The following is a 19,368-nucleotide window of genomic DNA, read 5'->3' on the forward strand; positions in this document are numbered from 1 at the left end:
AGTCAGGAGCCTGTGGGCAGGTAGGGGAGAAACCCACCGGGTTCCAGTGTCCTCAGAGTGTGGACCCCTCATGCGAACTACCAGGGCACTGGCCTCCCACCCCTCCTCCCAGAAATGGAGAGCTTTTCAGAACTGCCTTCTGTCAGCCCTGCACCCGCAAACAGTCCCTCTTCATCATCAGGATGGGTGTTTTTGGAGTGACCCAGGGAGAGCTCTCAAGAGCACATCTCAAACTGCCAATTCCTCCATCCACCCTTCCTAAGGATTAAGAAACTCAGTTTAGTTCAGTTCAGCCACTCAGTCATGTCCAACTCTGCCACGCCATGGACTGCAGCACGCCAGGCTTCCCTGTCCATCCCCAACTCCCGGAGCTTACTCAAACTCACATCCTTTGAGTCAGTGAAGCCATCCAACTAGAAGTCTATGAAACTAGACTGATTTTAAAAAAACATTACTGTCTGAAGTAGAGTGGGAGAAAGAACATTCCTGACAAAAATTTAAATGCTCCATTTTGAAAAAAAAAAAAACAAACAAACAGAAACCTCACAAAAATTTCTGGGCACTCCAGAATTCCAAATATGCTTCAAAAATGATCTCTTTATCATCACAAATAAGCCAGTGACTTACAAAACACACTTGGATGAGGTTTACATTTGTAGAGAGGACAGGAAGAAAAAGGGTAGGATATGCTAGGAATGGAACAAATCAAATACCCTTCAAAATACAGAAAATACAGCTTCTGAAAATGAACTAAGCAGTCTCTCAAAACTTTTACATTTTAATGAAAAATGTGCTTATATAAAATTACTAAATTATAGCTTCTTTAATGATCAATTTGATTCAAATCTAATCAATTTAATCTAAAGAAAATTCATTAAATTTAATTTAAATACCATGACTTATGATTAGCAGCCTAACCAATGGTAGATGTCTTTACTCTGGTATGCCATATCCTTACACAAATGAAGGTGGGGTTAAAAATGTAATTTCCCTAAAAGGGGTCAACCCTGTATTCTGTTTATTTGATTATTTAATAATCTGGATCTGCCCCTCGATTCCAACAAAGGACGTCCACACAGAGGCATTAGCCTGCATATATGAGGGGAAAATGCGAGCTGATTTAAAAAAACAAATAAATAAATAAAACTGAACATGGAGAATCATCTCCAGGAGACATGGTTGATCTGCTTGAGAGCATTTTATTCCTGAGTCAGGTGGCAGGTTGAGAGATAAACATCATCAACCCCGCCCCCCACCACCCCCCAAGCCCCTTCCAGAATCTCTGCTTTTCCTCAAGTGAACATGGATTAAAGCATCAGGAAAAACCTGGAAATGAATTGAGAATGCACTTCACACTATATTTCATCCCACAGAAGCTCCTTTATTTAGAAGCCGTAGAAATACTTCTTTTGGATACTAGAGGACAGAAGAGTTGTCCTTCTGAGATTATTGCTTTTCATCTCACAGACACAGGGCATGATCCAGCTGTGTCCCCACTTCTCTTTCTACCTTAAACCTGAGGGATAAATGCCAACCACCTTTAAAAACTGCAAGTCCTTCTGAAAGTCATTTCAGCATGCTGGTTCACCTCAGTGCTATATACTCAATTCCTTTCAATCTAATCTATTTCCCTCCATCATCTTTTTGTACACCTCACATATTCATAAGCTGCTCAGCTATCTTTTTGGAGCCAAGGTGGATTACCATTCTTTCAGCCAGCAAGTAAACCCAGGTTTTAGGATTCCTATACAAAAAGTTTGTCACGTTTCTACCAGCTGTCCTTCCATGTTTTCCTCCAGAATTTTCTGTGCCCAAATTGCTTTTCTAAAATCAGTCTTCTGTTCAATCTCTTGACCATTCACATTTTTAAGGAAAGATAATGGACCTGGACTTCCCTGGTGTTTCAGTGGTTAAGAATCCACTTGCTAATGCTGGGGACAGGAGTTCGATCCCTGGTTCAGGAAGATTCCACATTCCAAGGGACAGCTAAGTCCACAAGCTGCAACGACTGAAGCCGGAGTGCCTACAGCCCATGCTCCACAAGAGAAGCCACTGCAGCGAGAAGCCCCAGGGCCACAGCCAGAGAAAGTCTGCATGTAGCAACAAAGACCCAGCCTGGCCAGAAATAAATAAATAAAATTTTTTTTTTATGGGTAGATATTATAATTTAATTCAGATAATACAGAACTTCTTATGGTTTTTAAAAGAATTTCTTGAAACAAAGAAAGAAAGGGACTTTCCTGGTGGTCCAGTGGCTAAGATTCTGTGCTCCCACTGCAGGGGGCCCAGGTTTGATCCCTGGTTGGGGAACTAAAGATCCCACATGTGGCAATGAAGATCCTATGTGCTGCAACTAAGACCAGGAACAGCCAAATAAATATATATATTTAATTGTTTTAAAAGGAAGATAACGGCCTTGATTTTCCAAAGATGCACCAACAATGATCAAATCACTCTTCACACCTTGAATCTGTTCTCCACAAATTCAAAACTAAAACCAAGTCTCTCTTTGTGTAAATCTATCAAGTAACCTTTGAAGCTTGCTGATGATCCCCTAAAATGGTCCTTGGGCTCTTTCAGCACACACAGAATTCCATCAAATATAATATTGCATTCATGTGCTGAGTAGATATTTTATTAATATTTATATCTTTTTCAACAAAAGATCTTCATTTATTCACTCAATATTTAAGTATATACTGCATCCAAAGGTCTTGAAATGTTGGGAGTCTACACAGAAGACAGATGGCAAATACAGATCAGTTCCCAACCTAAATAATTCAAATGATAGAGATATGAATAAAATGCCAGGAGGCTCCAGAAGAACCACCGTGGTGGGGGTGGGTTGCATCAAATAAGTAAAGGAAAATGAAGAGAGAGAAGATAAGGAGAAAAAATAACTGAAAAGGACCTCTTCTTATTAACGTTTCTGCTACAAACTTCTGGAGCAAGCACAATCCTCTCTAACTTCCTTTCCAGCCTGTCCTTCTAGGAGACTTCACTCTATGGACTTCAGATGATCAGCCTCAGCACCTCAGGCTCCTCTGTGAAGGCAACACAAAGACACGGTAGGAGCCAAAGATCCCCAAGAACCCACAACCCCTGAGGCCTCACTGCAGCCTCTGCACCTAGATTCATATAGAGGAAGGTCCGTTTCTTCACCACTAGATGAAGGTGGAGAAAGCCAGTTTCACAAAATGGATTGTGGAAAAACAGAAGTGTGGTCCCCGAGAAAGGCAGAAAAGGCAGCACCACGAATCTGAATTAGCCTGCCATGCGGATTAGTGGGGCTTCCCAGGTGGCACTAGTGGTAAAGAATCCGCCTGCCAATGCAGGAGACAAGGGGACCCCAGTTTGATCCTTGGGTTGGGAAGAGGGCAATGGAAACCTACTCCAGTATTCTTGCCTGGAGAATCCCTTGGACAGAGGAGACTGGGGGATACAGTCCGTAAGTTCACAAAGAGTCAGACACAACTGAAGTGACTTAGCATGCACACATGGGGATTAGTAACCAGTGTAAAGAAGAGCCAAAAGGTAAAAAAATGTCAAAGAAAAACCAAGTTGTCAATTTTCTAAGATGGAATCATAAGTCTTTCTTCTTCAGAAAGAAAAATAATCAGTGAATTCTTTTATTTTAAAACAAAGCTGAAAGGGACCACATGCTGCAAACAGCAATTTTAGCTGTGAAGTCACTACACACAGACCACAGTCAAGTGCACTGGAAATAGTTTGTCACTATTAATAATCACATTATCAATATTTGCAATTAATATCTATTTTTCAAAAAATGTAGGGTCTATGCATGGTTTTCACTGTGTTACTGATATCCTCACCTGCCTGCTTATGACAGGGAGGGTGAATGGTCGCAGAATGAGAATGCCCTGCAGAATCCTGCAGAATCACAGTAGGAAAAGTTTAGGAAGGGCCATTAGGCCATTTTGGACAAAACAGTTATTGGGCTCTTGGGTTTATTAACAGATCAGCTGGATAAAAATAAGTCACTACATTAAACTATTTTCTACTTATCTCCATCATCCTCTTTAAGACTACACATTTTAAAAGGAGACAGGTTGTTATATTAAAAATTGCTACTCTGGCATTTTACAAGTTATATCGAAAAAGGAAAAATTAGTTTGCAAACTTCTTGGCCTCAATTCCAACTATCATCTCTTACCAAACTAAAATTCATATTATCACTAATTAACTTTCTGTCTAGCATTCCTCCAGTTTACAAAAAAAAAAAAAAAATTAGTAACATAAAATGTTTCATAACTTTTTAAAACTGCCCTAAAATTTTAGAGGATAATATAAATGTTTCAGTTAAAGTTGAGAAGTTCACCCTAGGGATGAAAAAAAAAAAATGAAAACATCACCCTAATCACTGGTGTAAAACACAAGATATGAACGACTGTTAAAATATGTCTCAATGAAATTGACTGATTCTACTGTAGCTACACCTAGCTATTTCCTAACCGGTAAGTAACTTCCAGAAAAACATCAACTTTTGCTTTATTGACTACACCATAGCCTTTGACTGTGTGGATCACAACAAACTGTGGAAAATTATTAAAGAAATGGGAATACCAGACCACCTTACCTGCCTCCTGAGAAATCTTATGCAGGTCAAGAAGCAACAGTAAGAACTGGACATGGAACAACAGACTGGTTCCAAATTGGGAAAGGAGTATGTCAAGGCTATATATTATCACCCTGCTTATTTAACTTATATATAGAGTACATCATGTGAAATGCCAGGCTGGATGATGCACGAGTTGGAATCAAGATTTCTGGGAAAAATATCAGTAACCTCAGATATGCAGATGACACCATCCTTATGGCAGAAAGAGAAGAACTAAAGAGCCTTTTGATGAAAGTGAAAGAAGAGAGTGAAAAAGCTGGCTCAAAATTCAACATTCAGAAAACTAAGACCATGGCATCTGGTCCCATCACTTCATGGCAAATAGATGGGGAAACAATGGAAACAGTGACAGACTTTATTATCTTGGGCTCCAAAATCACTGCAGATGGGGACTGCAGCCATGAAATTAAAAGACACTTTCTCCTTAGAAGAAAAGATGACCAACCTAGACAGCATACTAAAAACCAGAGACATTACTTTGCTGACAAAGGTCTGTCTAATCAGAGTTATGGTTTTTCCAGCAGTCATATATGGATATGAGCGTTGGACTAGAAGGAAAGCTGAGCACTGAAGAATTGATGCCTTTGAACTGTGGTGTTGGAGAGGACTCTTGAGAGTCCCTTGGACTGCAAGGAGATGCAGCCAGTCCATCCTAAAGGAAATCAGTCCTGAATGTTCATTGGAAGGACTGATGCTGAAGCTGAAACTCCAATACTTTGGCCACCTGATGCAAAGAACTGACTCATTTGAAAAGATCCTGATGCTGGGAAAGATTGAGGGAAGGAGGAGAAGGGGATGACAGACGATGAGATGGTTGGATGGCATCATCGACTCAATGGACATGAGCTTGAGCAAGCTCTGGGAGTTGGTGATGGACAGGGAAGTCTGGCATGCTGCAGTCCATGGGGTCACAAAGAGTTGGACACGACCGAGCAACTGAACTGAAGTAACTTTTGACATAAACAAATAAAAGTGTATTTAATAGGATAAATACATTAAGTTATATAATTTTCCCTTTAAAACTAAATTGTTTTACATGCTCGTTTTTTTCAGGTGTTACATAAGCACCCTCTCATCTCTGAAGATCTACCTTGGCCCTTGATCAACTGTTCTCTGTACCCAAAGAAAGTCAAAGCCCTACATAGAACATGTTTCTTATGTCACACCTCTTGTTTGTGGTTCATTTCAGAGAGTATAGTCCATCAAGTAAACACTAAGCACTGTTTCAAAAGCATGGGCCTTTAAAAAGGGGTACACAAGGTTGCGTGTGGGCCGCCAATCAGTGCCTCAGTGCAAAGAAAGAAGAAGTAAATGCATCACTTCGGGATGAGGAGAAAAACAGAGGCTGTGAGCAGGAGGCCCCCTCTGCAGATCTTTGGACAGGAGTCTGAAATAAAGTCACTGAGGGTGTGGGCCATTGTTGGCTTTACAGGGACTCATGAGGAATATAATGACTGCATTCTGGATGCTAATCTATGCTTTAACACTTAGATAATTCTCAAAGTATCCATATGCAGTAGGTGTTATCCTTACTACCATTTAACAGGTGCAGAAAACAAGGACAGAAGTTAGGAAACTTGCCCGAGGTTACAAGCTGATACACAGCAGAGTCCATGCTCCCTGGTCACACTCTTTACAGAGGTCCCAGCTAGGCGTCCACCCAACATCTTTCTCTCAATAAGCCAATGGGAATAAAATACCAAATTCTTAACTCTGACACCATGCTATGATACCATTTAGGAAAATTTGATGAGGGAGAGATTTCTGAATTGTAATAATGCCCTTCTATTTACTCTTTCCTGATGGATCAGATGCCAATATTCCTGATCAGTCCACCAAGAAGAAGCTGTGATTTTATTACACTAAAATGAAAAAGGAAGCAAGGAATAAGACAACCAAATTCCATAAAAACATTGTTATACAAATATAATTCTTAATTCAATACAATGAAGTGCTTTTCTAGCTTTGGGCTCCATAAAAAGCTGATGTCAATGTCATGCTACCTTCAAAGTACTTCAAGAATAACACAAAACACTTTAGGACAACACAAGGGACAAAAAAAAACCCAATCAAACATTACATCTGAACAATGTATGATTTTTTTAATTACTTAAAATTTAGATTTAGTAGAATGTATAGCTTCATCTTGCCTCTATCAATTATCTCTGAAGGCAAGGAAAAAACTAACAAAAGCTCAAAGAGAATAGTAAGGGAAAAGCCAGGGAAGGAGGTGAGGTGGCTGCCGCCTCTGAAGCCAACAGATAGAAAGTTCCCTTCTGAGCTTTCAGCCCATACAGTGGGTGGCTTCCTTCCAGGTGGGGGCCTCAGCTGGACCCCAAAGCAGTGGTTCTCAGACTCTGTATACACAGTACTAACTGGATAGCTCTAGTTGCCCAGTCCCCGTAACTATGAAGATAGAGGGTAAGAATTTTCAATTTAACAAGTTTCCCAGTGATTTAGCCTGATTTATATGACGACTGTAATCTAAGAAATACTTGGAAGAGAAATCCAGACTCACTACTCAGCAGGTGCTTCACAGAGATTTGATGTTACTTTCAGAACATACACTCTTCCCGTGGGCCTACCTGTGTCAGCATCCTTAGGCCTGTGTTCTTCATCAGGAGGTTTAGATGGTGGCCAAGCAGCTGGGACTCTCCTCGGAAACTGCCCTTCGATATAATCCAGTGAGTGTGTGGGTTGACTAACTGCAGCCCAGGTGTAAAGTTGATCTTGCTATATTAAAAAAAAAAAATTAAGCTATTTTAATTCAATTATGAAAAATGGAGTCTTCTTGATTGATAATTGCAACATCATTTCTATCATAAATATATGTGTGATAGGCATATATATAGATGCAAACATACATAAAACATGAAACAGCATTTTATACTATTCAATGTAGATTCATCACATAAACTTTCTTTCACACATTTTGTTTTCATAACCATATGTGTTTCAACTCCTATGGTAAAATTTTAGTCTCTTTTTTTGGAGGTAAAAGGCCATGTGGGTCTGCAGGGAATTACAAGGTCAGAAAATCCACCCGATCACAGAGTCCCCTGACTAAGCGTCTTCAATGCACTGGAATATGATGTACCTTTGAAATCTGTGTAAACACTTGGCAAAATCAGAGAACAGGCAGTGCTGGGCACTCAAGGACAATAAACAGCTTCCTTGCCTTCAACAACAGAAAGCCCAGGAAACTAATTATCCTCAATCCAGGTCGGGACCAGTTTGGGAGAGGAACTATAAAAAAGTAAGTGAACTTGCCAAGAAAAAAAGAACTGGACAGGGATCTTGCAAAGAAAGCTCTTCCCAGCTGGAGATCAACAGAATCTGGGCAGAATGAGAAGCAGGCTCATAGCTACATCTCATGCCAGGAAGCCAAGTGGGAACCATAGAAAGGAGGCCACTCTGAGGCTGCAGACACCCTTGGAAACTGCCCGCTAAGATTGCAGGGTAACAGGTGCTTCAGGATGCAGGCACCAATGTACACAAGCCCTGGGTTCTCTTCCTGACATCCTCCTTACTCACAGGTATATTTCCCTAAACCTTTTGATCAACACAGCAAATAGAACAGAGAGAGTAATTGAGTGGTAGAAACAAAAATAAAAAACATGATATAAACACCATGCTGACACTGAACTTGAATTAACCAGTGGAGAGGCATTGCTATTTCCAAAAATTTGCTTCGCAAATTAATTGAAGAACTGCATAAAATATTCTTCAGTGTCAACAGTAAAATACAATGTATATATCAGTTAGTTTAAGCTTCACCTTTAGGGACACTCACTGCCCCTATCCAAGAACTCAGATTCTCAGGTCTGAATCAGGAAGGGTCCCACTGTAGACCGGTCGGCCAGTCACATCTTTCACATACACATCACATCTTGATTGATACCAGGTCTACTAAATATCAGAAATAACTTTTTATTGGAAAAATGAGTGGTTTAATTAACATGATATTAGAAATGAGCTCTCGTTGGTAAAAGTAAAGGAATTCAATGGACGTGGACCAGCAAATCCCTGTCCAGGGATTAGACATCAGAGAATATCCTCATTCTGGCAAGAACAAGGTGAGATGTGGACAAGGGGCAATATCAAGGCTCAATGTCCCCTTCACATCCACAAAATGTGAACCTCTCGCATAAAGAGCAGCCAAGCACCTGGCAGGGGAGCAAGCTGTGTGTTTCCTAAAAGGGGGACTCTGACTTAGAGAGCTTCATCATCCTAATAATAAACCCACTCAGTCTCAGACTTCATTTGCTCCACAGAAAAGAGTCAGCACCAGCAGCCATGGGGACAAGTGGTTTCACTCAGGATTTCACCATTCAGCAAATACAAGTTTGCTAAAAGTGCTCCGTAAAAGCCTACATAAACCACAAACAGCCCGGCCAGTCCTGCAGTCTTTCAGCCCCACCCCAGGACTGAAACACATACAGACCTGTAAGGTGACAAAACCTCTCCTTCATCGTACGGGTCCAACAAGCAGGGAATAAGCAAGCACTAAGTTCTGTTGTGGTTCTTCAAGAATCAAATGTCAACTCTTCCAGCTGTCCTTTTTCTATAACCCTCCTACTCATCCTCCCAAATTCACCTCCCTACATGTCCCAAATCAAGCTCCACTTCACTGGAATGCCCCAACCTAGCCTTTCCCATGCACAACATCTAACCAAAGATTAAGTCCCACTAGGGTCTCCCCCAACTCCCAAATCACAGCTCGTTAGCCCCGCCTTTTGTTGACAGTTAACAGCATGCAATCCAGATCAGTGGCTGAACACATTTCTGAGTACATTTCGCCTTCCCTTAACCGCCTAACCTACTTCAGCACAGAAAGTGTGTACACAAGTCCTGTAAAATTCCCAAGCACTCCATAAATACCACTTAATGTCTACTGAATTAACACATTTGTCAGATAAGAAGAAAAAGCAAGAGAGATGGTTTATCAACATGAGAGCAGCTGGAGCTGTGATCTCATTTTTTTCATCTGCTTATTAACAAAAGTACCGGGTACTTTGTGCGCATTAAACAGAAAACAAAGGTGTCAAGCAATCCATTATATCTAAACCTATTCACAACTGTACCATGTAAAACAACATCAAAAACAACAAAAAACATGGGACAGACAAAACTCCTAGGATAGAACCAGAACTGCACCCCAGACATATCTGCTAACTTTATAACCCCTTCATGTCCTCACCAGGAACTCAGAAACAATGCCTGATCTTGTCTTTCTGCAGGACTGGAGTGAGCAGGGCAAATGCTACATGAAAACAGCTGTGTAAACCACATGGTGTAACTCAAACATAACTACCGCAAGAGCTAGTTGCTTTGATTTCTTTTTTTAATTTTAATTTTTGGTACATTAAATTTACTCATAAAAAATTATAAAAATGTACAAGTTTGCCTTTTTAACAAAGTATAATAAAGCTCCCTAAACAATACTTGACATTTACAATTCAAAATCAAATTAGCAGAATACTAAACATTTACAAAACTTTATTTTTTACAGGGCTTCCCTGGTGGCTCAGATGGTGAAGAATTTGGCTGCAATGAGGGAGACCTGTGTTTGATCCCTGGATTGGGAAGATCCCCTGGAGAAGAGAACGGCTACCCACTCCAGTATTCTGGCCTGGAGAATTCCATGGACTGTATAGTTCATGGGGTCGCAAAGAGTCGGACACAATCGAGCAACTTTCACTTTCACTGTCTTTTTAAAAATATTTTTTTTACATATAAATTTTTGAAAATTTTAATTGGAGGCTAATTACTTTACAATATTCTAGTGGTTTTGCTGTACATTGAAATGAATCAGCCATGGGTGTACATGTGTTCCCCATCCTGAACCCCCTCCCACCTCCCTTCCCATCCCATCCCTCAGGGTCATCCCAGTGCACCAGCCCTAAGCACCCTGTCTCATGCATCGAACCTGGACTGGCGATCTACTTAACATATGATAACATACATGTTTCAATGCTATTCTCTCAAATCATCCCACCTTCGCCTTCTCCCATGGAGTCCAAAAGTCTGTTCTTTACATCTGTGTCTCTTTGCTGTCTCGCATATAGGGTCATCGTTACCATCTTTCTAGGTTCCATATGTATGCATCAATATACTATATTGGTGTTTTTCTTTCTGACTTACTTCGCTCTGTATAATAGGCTCCAGAAGTTACATGCAACTTTGTAGAACTGACATAAAAGAATGGCTCAAAAATGGGAGAATTTTCCTTCATTCCTGAAAAGAAAATGCATCCCAGAAGCTCTGAAGATTCTTGAGATCATGAGGCCTTTAGTTTTAGCACCAGTGCCTGTCTTTGTGCACCTAAGACCTCTGCACAGGTGAGGTCTTACAACACTGAGATGGACCGGCCGGAGCGCCACTCCCTCCAGTAGCAGTGTAGTAACACTGACCTTTGGCCTCAACCAGCACAGTATGCAGTTTGCACATATTCAGAACCTTCAGACTTTTAAGTAATTTAGCCTCTTCAGAACTCTTGTGTGTAAATGTCACTTGCCTCACTTTCTGGGAGTCATCTGCACTTTGGAAAGGACAGCCAACCCGCTCAGGTGCCACAGGCCCAGCCACTGGGATGAGTGGTCAAGCTAAGCAGGGTCATGGTTTCCCTCACAATGTTTAAGACTCTTCAACATGTAATGCCATTCATTACCAGTGTGGAAAACAAACAAGGCATCAAATAAGCCACCACAGAGGCAGGAAAAGTGACAGTGACACGGTGTGAGGAGGGTGCAACCCAGTTCCCACTTAGCAAATGCTCACTAGAAACAATGGAACGAGTGGACAGATGCAAGCCTCTATCCTATCAGTTTGTGCTCAAACAGGAATGCATTACAGCTGTATAACACTAGGCAAAATTACTACCCACTATGCTCCTCCACAGGAGAAGGCAATGGCACCCACTCCAGTACTTTTGCCTGGAAAATTCCATAGACGGAGGAGCCTAGTAGGCTGCAGTCCATGGGATCACTAGAGTCAGACACGACTGAGCGACTTCACTTTCACTTTTCACTTTCATGCATTGGAGAAGGAAATGGCAACCCACTCCAGTGTTCTTGCCTGGAGAATCCCAGGGACGGGGGAGCCTGGTGGGCTGCAGTCTCTGGGGTCGCACAGAGTTGGACACGACTGAAGCGACTTAGCAGCAGCAGCAGCATGCTCCTCCACATGTAGTGTGCAGTGTAAACTAACTATGTGACCTTCCTTCGATAAAGGACCTAGAGTTCTAAGTAGTAAATTAAAATACTGAACCTACTAACTGCTATACTAACAAGCTGACTCACGTAATTTTGGGGGATTTTAAATGATTCTGGTTTTTTAAAATACCCAATCATATATATGTATTTATTATTTTAGGTGCTAGTTCCCATTTTCTCAGTGCTCTTTAGCAATTCGAAGTTTTTAACATTTATATCCTTTCCCATTTTCAATATTATAATATAAAAACTAGAAAATAAGGTAGAAAATTGAGTGTTCTGCTTAAACAACAACAACAACAAAAAGATGAGTGTTTTGTCCTCATGGTGTATTCTACTTCAGTCTGCACATGCCACTTTCTCCATTCTTGCAGATACAAAATGTGAGTAGAAGCTTTAAAATATGACAAATTACACAGAGCAGATTGGCTAGCACCACAACTACCTGGTTGCCACAGCATTTGGAAACTGAGTCCATGATTTCAGGAAAATGATTACGTAGTTGAAAGAGTCAGTCTGACCTGTTTCTAGCTGATGAGGACATCTTCTGAGGAAATGCCAAATGCTCCTTAGGCTCACTGACTGTGGTTGCTTCTGGAGAGAAACTTCATAAGAGAGAAAACACTGCTAGCAAATATTCCCAAGTTCAAGTAAGGGATTCACTTGGGAACAGGTCTCACGGGTAGGCAGCTGAAGCTTTGTGTTCTGTGTGTCTCCTGTTTGTTTTACCATTCTCAATTCAGAATGGCCTCATTGGAGACAGCACTCAGCACATGAACTTTCAAAGACAGCTGGAAATTTCTCTAAGACTTCTGATGACTAAAACACAGCTGTACAATGTCTAAATTCATTTCCTTCAATTAGAATGCCATACTTAAAGTTTGTTTTAATTTTTTGCTGTGTTTAGTATAGTAACACTAACTTCTTACATTTATCAAAATAGTTATAAGGGGGTGGGCAGGGCTGAGTTAAGGGGTGTGTCCAGAGATGGCTATGGACTTAGGAAGTCATTTTAGGCAGCATGTCTGCTGATGGTAGGGCTGTGTTCCCTGGACTGAGGAGTCCCAGCACTGAAACTTACAGGCTGTTGAGTGGAGCCAGGTCTCCATATCAGGGGCCCAAAGTATCTGCCTCTGACTCCAGCCAGAGTGCACATAGGCCCCTGCTGTGTCTGCCATCAGCTTTTATGACTCCAGAGAGAGCTACATTCGCCTCCCTGCCTCTCCAGGAGACCCTCCAAGACAGGCATTGTGATAAAATTGAAAAAATTCAACTTGGGGAAAACAAGATTTGATGTCTGGATCCCAAGTCAGAGGCAGGCCTGCCTAGCTTGAAGCTTTGCTTTTCAGAGCACAGGCACAAGTCACCCCTAACAATAAATCAACACAAACAACCCAACCAACATTTCCCTCCAAGGGCAAAAACCAAAAGGAAGGAGTAATACAACCCTAAAGCCTGGGAAAAGGAGACCTCAAGTGGAGCAAGTCAGAAAAAAGTGATGAAAAGACAGAGAAGTAGAGTACAAATGAAAGAGCAAGGCAGAAACTCACAAGACCAAATAAATAATGAGAAAATAACCAATCTCCCTGAAAGAGAATTCAGAATAATGAGAGTAAAGATGCTCTGAAGACTTGAAAATAGAATGGAGAAAATGCAAGAAGCATTTAACACAGTTAATACAATCATCAAGGACATAGAAGAAATAAAGAATAAGCAAACAGAGATGAACAACACAATTACTTAAATTAAAAATACTCTAGAAGGAATTAATAGCAGAATAACTGACAGAAAAACAGATAAGTAAGCTGGAGAATAGAGTCGTGGAAATAACTGCTGAAGGGCAGAATAAAGGGAAAGGAATGAAAAGATTGAGGATAGCCTCAGAGACCTTTGGGACAATATTAAGCAAATCAACATTCGAGTTATACGGTCCCAAAGGAAGGGGAAAAAAAGGCACTGAGAAAATTTTTGAAGAAATTATAGTTGAATCCCCCACATAGGAAAGGCAATAGCCAATGAAGTCCAAGAAGCACGGAGAGTCCCATACAGGGTAAACCCAAGGAGAAACACATTGATACACATATTAATCAAGCTAACAGAGATTAAGCACAAAGAAAGAATATTAAATGCAGCAAGGGAAAAACAACAAGTGACATACAAGAGAAAACCCATATGATTAACAGAGGATCTTTCAGCAGAAACTCTGTAGACCAGAAGGGAATGGCAGGATATATTTAAAGTACTGAAAGAGAAAACTCTACAACCAAGATTACTATACCTGGCAAAGATCTCATTCAAAATTGATGAAGTCAAAAGCTTTACCAACAAGCAGAAGTTATGAGAATTCAGAACCACCAAACTAGCCTTGCAATAAATACTAAAGGGACTTTACATAGCCAGTAAATACAACAGAAAGGAAAGACCTACAAAAACAAACCCAAAATAATCAAGAAAATGTCCATAAGAACATATGTATCAATAATTACCTTAAATGTAAATGGATTAAATGCACTAACCAAAAGATACACAACTGACTGGATACAAAAACAAGACCTATTTATACGGTGCCTCCAGGAGACCCACTTCAGACCTACAGACACATACAGACTGAAAGTAAATGGATGGAAAAAGATATTCCATGTGAATGGAAACCAAAAGAAAGCCAGAGTGCAATCCTTATTTCAGAAAAAAATAGACTTTAAAATAAAGAATATTATAAGAGACAAAGAAGGACACTATACAATGATCAAGGGATCAACCCAAGAAAACATAACAATTGTAAATATTTATGTACCTAACATAGGAGCATCTAAATACAGAAGGTAAACACTAACAGGCGTAAGAGGGAAAATCTACAGCTACATAATAATAGTAGGGGACTTTAACACCCCACTTACACCAAAGCACAGATTATCAAAACCCAGAATCAATAAGGAAACTCAAATCTTAAATGAAACATTAGACCAAAGGGATCTAATTGATGTCTTCAGGATTTTCGATCCAAATGGAGAAGAATACACTTTCTTCTCATTGCACATTGAATATTCTCCAGGACAGACCATATCTTGAGCCACAAATCAAGCCTCAGTAAATTTAAGAAAACTGAAATTGCATCAAATGTCTTCTCTGCCCACAACGCTATGAGACTAGACATCAACTACAGGGAAAAAAAACTGCAAAAACACAAACTCATGGAGATTAAACAATATGTTACTAAATAACAAAGAGGTTACTGAAGAAATTCTTAAAGAGATGGGAATACCAGACCAACTGACCTGCCTTCTGAGATATCTGTATGCAGGTCAGGAAGCAACAGTTAGAATTGGACAAGGAACAATAGACTGGTTCCAAATTGGGAAAGGAATATGTCAAGGCTGTATATTATCACCCTGCTCATTTAACTTATATTCAGATTATATCATGCGAAACGCTGGGCTGGATGAAGCTCAAGCTGGAATCAAGATTGCCAGGAGAAACATCAATAATCTTAGATATGCAGATGATACCACCCTTGTGGAAGAAAGTGAAGAAGAACTAAACAGTCTCTTGATGAAAGTGAAAGAGGAGAGTGAAAAAGCTGGCTTAAAACTCAACATTCAGAAAACTAAGATCATAGCATCTAGTCTCATCACTTCATGGTAAATAGATGGGGAAACAGTGGAAACAGTTACAGACTATTTTGGGGGGCTCCAAAAATCACTGCAGATGGGGACTGTAGCCATGAAATTAAAAGATGCTTGCTCCTTGGAAGAAGTTATGACCAACCTAGACAGCATATTAAAAAGCAGGGACATTACTTTGCCAACAAAGGTCTGTCTAGTCAAAGCTATGGTTTTTCCAGTAGTCATGTATGAGTGTGAGAGTTGGACCATAAAGAAAGCTGAGTGCCGAAGAACTGATGCTTTTGAACTGTGGTGTTGGATAAGAATCTTGAGAGTCCCTTGGACTGCAAAGAGATCCAACCAGTCCATCCTTAAGGAAATCAGTCCTGGATATTCATTGGAGGGACTGATGCTGAAGCTGAAACTCCAATACTTTGGTCACCTGATGTGAAGAACTGACTCATTTGAAAACACACTGATGCTGGGAAAGATTGAAGGTGGGAGGAGAAGGAGACGACAGAGGATGAGATGGTTGGATGGCATCACTGACTCAACGGACATGAGTTTGAGTAAACTCTGGGAGTTGGTGATGGACAGGGAGGCCTGGCATGCTGCAGTCCATGGGATTGCAAAGAGTTGGACACAACTGAGTGACCGAAATGAACTACTGAAGAAATAAGAAAGGAAGTCAAAACATTCTTAGAAACAAATAACAGTGAAAACATGATGACCCAAAACCTATGGGATTCAGCAAAAGCAGTTCTGAGAGGGAAGTTTATAGCAATACAATTATATTTCAAGAAACAAGAAAAGCATCAGATAGACAAGCTAACTCTACATCCAAAGCAGCTAGAGAAAGAACAACAAACAAAAAAACAAAAAGCAAAAAAAAAAACAAAGTCAGCAGAAGGAAGTAAATCATAACGATCACAGCAGAAATAAATGAAAAAGAATGAAGGAAACAATAGCAAAGATTGATAAAACTAAAAGCTGGTTCTTTGAGAAGATAAACAAAATTGACAAACTGCTAGCCAGACTCATCAAGAAAAAAAAGGGAGAAAAATCAAATTAACAAAACTAGAAATGAAAAAGGAGAGGTTATAACACACAACACAGAAATACAAAGGATCATAAGAGAATATATAAGCAACTATATGCTAATAAAATTGACAATCTAGAGGAAACAGATTCTTAGAAAAGGTCAACCTCCCAAAACTGAACCAGAAATAGAAATTATGAACAACTGAATTACAAACACTGAAATGAAAACAGTGACCAAAAATCTTCCCAAAGAACAAAAGCCCAGGGCCAAATGGCTTCACAGGAGAATTCTATCAACCATTTAGAGAAGAGTTAATGCCTATTTTTCTAAAACTCTTCCAAAAAATTGCACAGGAGGAACACTTCCAAACTCATTCTGTGAGGCCATGATCAGGCCAAAACCAGGCCTGATGCCAAAACCAGGCAAAGACAATATGAAAAAGAGAAAATTACAGGCCAACATCACTGATGAACATAGATGCAAAAATCCCCAACAAAATTCTAGGAAACAGAATTCAACAACATATTAAAAAGCTCATTAGCCATGATCAAGTCGGGTTTATTTCAGGGATGCAAATATTCTTCAATATATGCAAATCAATCAATATTATACACCATACTAACAAACTGAAAGATAAAAACCATATGATCATCTCAATAGATGTAGAAAAAGCCTTCGACAAAATTCAGCACCCATTTATTATTAAAACTCTTCAAAAAATGGGCATAGAAGGAACCTACCTCAACACAGTAAAGGCCATATATGAAAAGTCCACCACAAACATTATTCTCAATGGTTAAAAACTAAAAGCATTCCCTCTACAATCAGGAACAAGAGAAGGGTGTCCACTCTCACCACTATTATTTAACATAGTTTTGGAAGTCCTAGCTATGGGGATTAGAGAAGAAAAAGAAATAAAAGGAATCCAGATCGGAAAAGAAGTAAAACTCTCACTGTCTGTAGATGATGTGATATTATACATAGAAAACCCAAAAGAAACTATTAGAAAATCACTAGAGCTAATCAGTAAATTCAGCAAAGACTTGGGATACAAAGTCAATACACAGAAATCACTTGCATTCATATATACTAACAATGAAAAATCAGAAAGAAAAATTAAGGAATCAATAACATTCACCATTACAACAAAAAGAATAAAATATCTAGGAATAAACATACCTAAGGAGACAAAAAACCTGTATATGGAAAACTATGACACTGATGAAAGAAATCAAAGACGACATAAACAGATGGAGAGATATTCCATGTTCCTGGGTAGGGAGAATCAATATTGTGAAAATGCCTATACTGCCAAATGCAATCTACAGAATCAATGAGATCCCTATCAAATTAACAATGGCATTTTTCCACAGAACTAGAACACAAAATTTCACAATTCATATGGAAACACAAAGGACCCCAAATAGCCAAAGGAGTCTTGAGAAAGAAGAATGGAGCTGGAGGAATCAACCTTCCTGGACTCAGATTATACTACAAAGCTACAGTCATCAAGACAGTATGGTACTGGCACAAAAACAGAAATATAGACCAATAGAATGAGACAGAGAATGCAGACATAAACCCATGCATCCCTGGGTACCTTATTTCTGACACAGGAGGCAAGAATATACAATGGGGCAAAGATAGCCTCTTCAGTAAGTGGTGCTGGTAAAACTGGACAACTACATGCAAAAGAATGAAATTAGATCATTACCTAATGCCATACACAAAGATAAACTCAATATGGATTAAAGACCTAAATGTAAGACCAGAAACTATTAAACTGTTAGAAGAAAGCATAAGCAGAATACTCAATGACATAAATCAAAGCAAGATCTTCTATGACCCACCTCCTAGAGTAATGGAAATAAAAACAAAAATAAACAAGTGGGACTTAAAATCTTTTGCACAGCAAAGGAAACTATAAACAAGGTGAAAAGACAACCCTCAGAATGGGAGAAAATAATAGCAAAGGAAACAACTGACAAAGAATTAATTTCCAAAATATATAAACAGCTCATACAACTCAATACCAGAAAAGCAAACAACCCAGTCAAAAAGTGGGAAAGGGACCTGAAGAGACATCTCTTCAAAGAAAACATACAGATGGCTAACAAGCACATGAAAAGATGCTCAACATCACTCATTATTGGAGAAATGAAAATCAAAACTACAATGAGATACCACCTTACACCAGTCAAAATGGCCATCATCAAAAAGTCTACAAAAACAAATGCTGGAGAGGGTGTGGAAAAAATGTAACACTATTGCATTGCTGGTGGGAATGTAAATTGATAAAGCCACTATGGAAGATGGTGTGGCGATTCCTTGAAAAGCTAGGAATAAAACCACCATATGACTCAGCAATCCCACTCCTAGGCATATACCCTGAGAAAACCAAAACTGAAAAAGACACTGGTACCCCAAGGTTCATTACAGCACTATTTACAATAGCTAGAAAATGGAACCAGCCTAGATGTCCACTGACAGAGGTTTAGATAAAGAAGCTGTAGTACATATATACAATGGAATACTACTCAGCCATAAAGAGGAACACATTTGACTCCATTCTACTGAGGTGGACGAACCTAGAGCTGATTATACAGAATGAAGTAAGTCACCAAGAGAAATATAAATACTGTATACTGACACATACATATGGAATCTTAAGAGATGGCACTGATGAATTTATTTTCAGGACACTGATGGAAAATGAGACATAGAGAACAGAGCTATGGACATGGGGGGAGGAGGGAGAAGGGGAGATGTATGGAGAGAGTAACATAGAAATTTACAATACCATATGTAAAACAGATAGCCAATGGGAATTTTCTATACAACTCAGGGAACTGAAACAGGGGCTCTGTGACA

General features: G+C 39.7%; 1 protein-coding gene across 1 annotated transcript in view; it reads right to left on the reverse strand.

The window, feature by feature from the left end:
• Positions 1-19,368, reverse strand: part of FMN2 (formin 2) — a 357,570-nt gene that overhangs the window by 247,405 nt on the left and 90,797 nt on the right. The window contains exon 3 of the mRNA XM_070782159.1: positions 7,225-7,372. Coding sequence (XP_070638260.1) covers positions 7,225-7,372 — 148 coding nt within the window. The remainder of the gene's footprint in view (positions 1-7,224; positions 7,373-19,368) is intronic.

Source organism: Bos indicus, chromosome 28 (genome assembly GCF_029378745.1).
Source record: "Bos indicus isolate NIAB-ARS_2022 breed Sahiwal x Tharparkar chromosome 28, NIAB-ARS_B.indTharparkar_mat_pri_1.0, whole genome shotgun sequence".
Classification (NCBI taxonomy): domain Eukaryota; kingdom Metazoa; phylum Chordata; class Mammalia; order Artiodactyla; family Bovidae; genus Bos; species Bos indicus.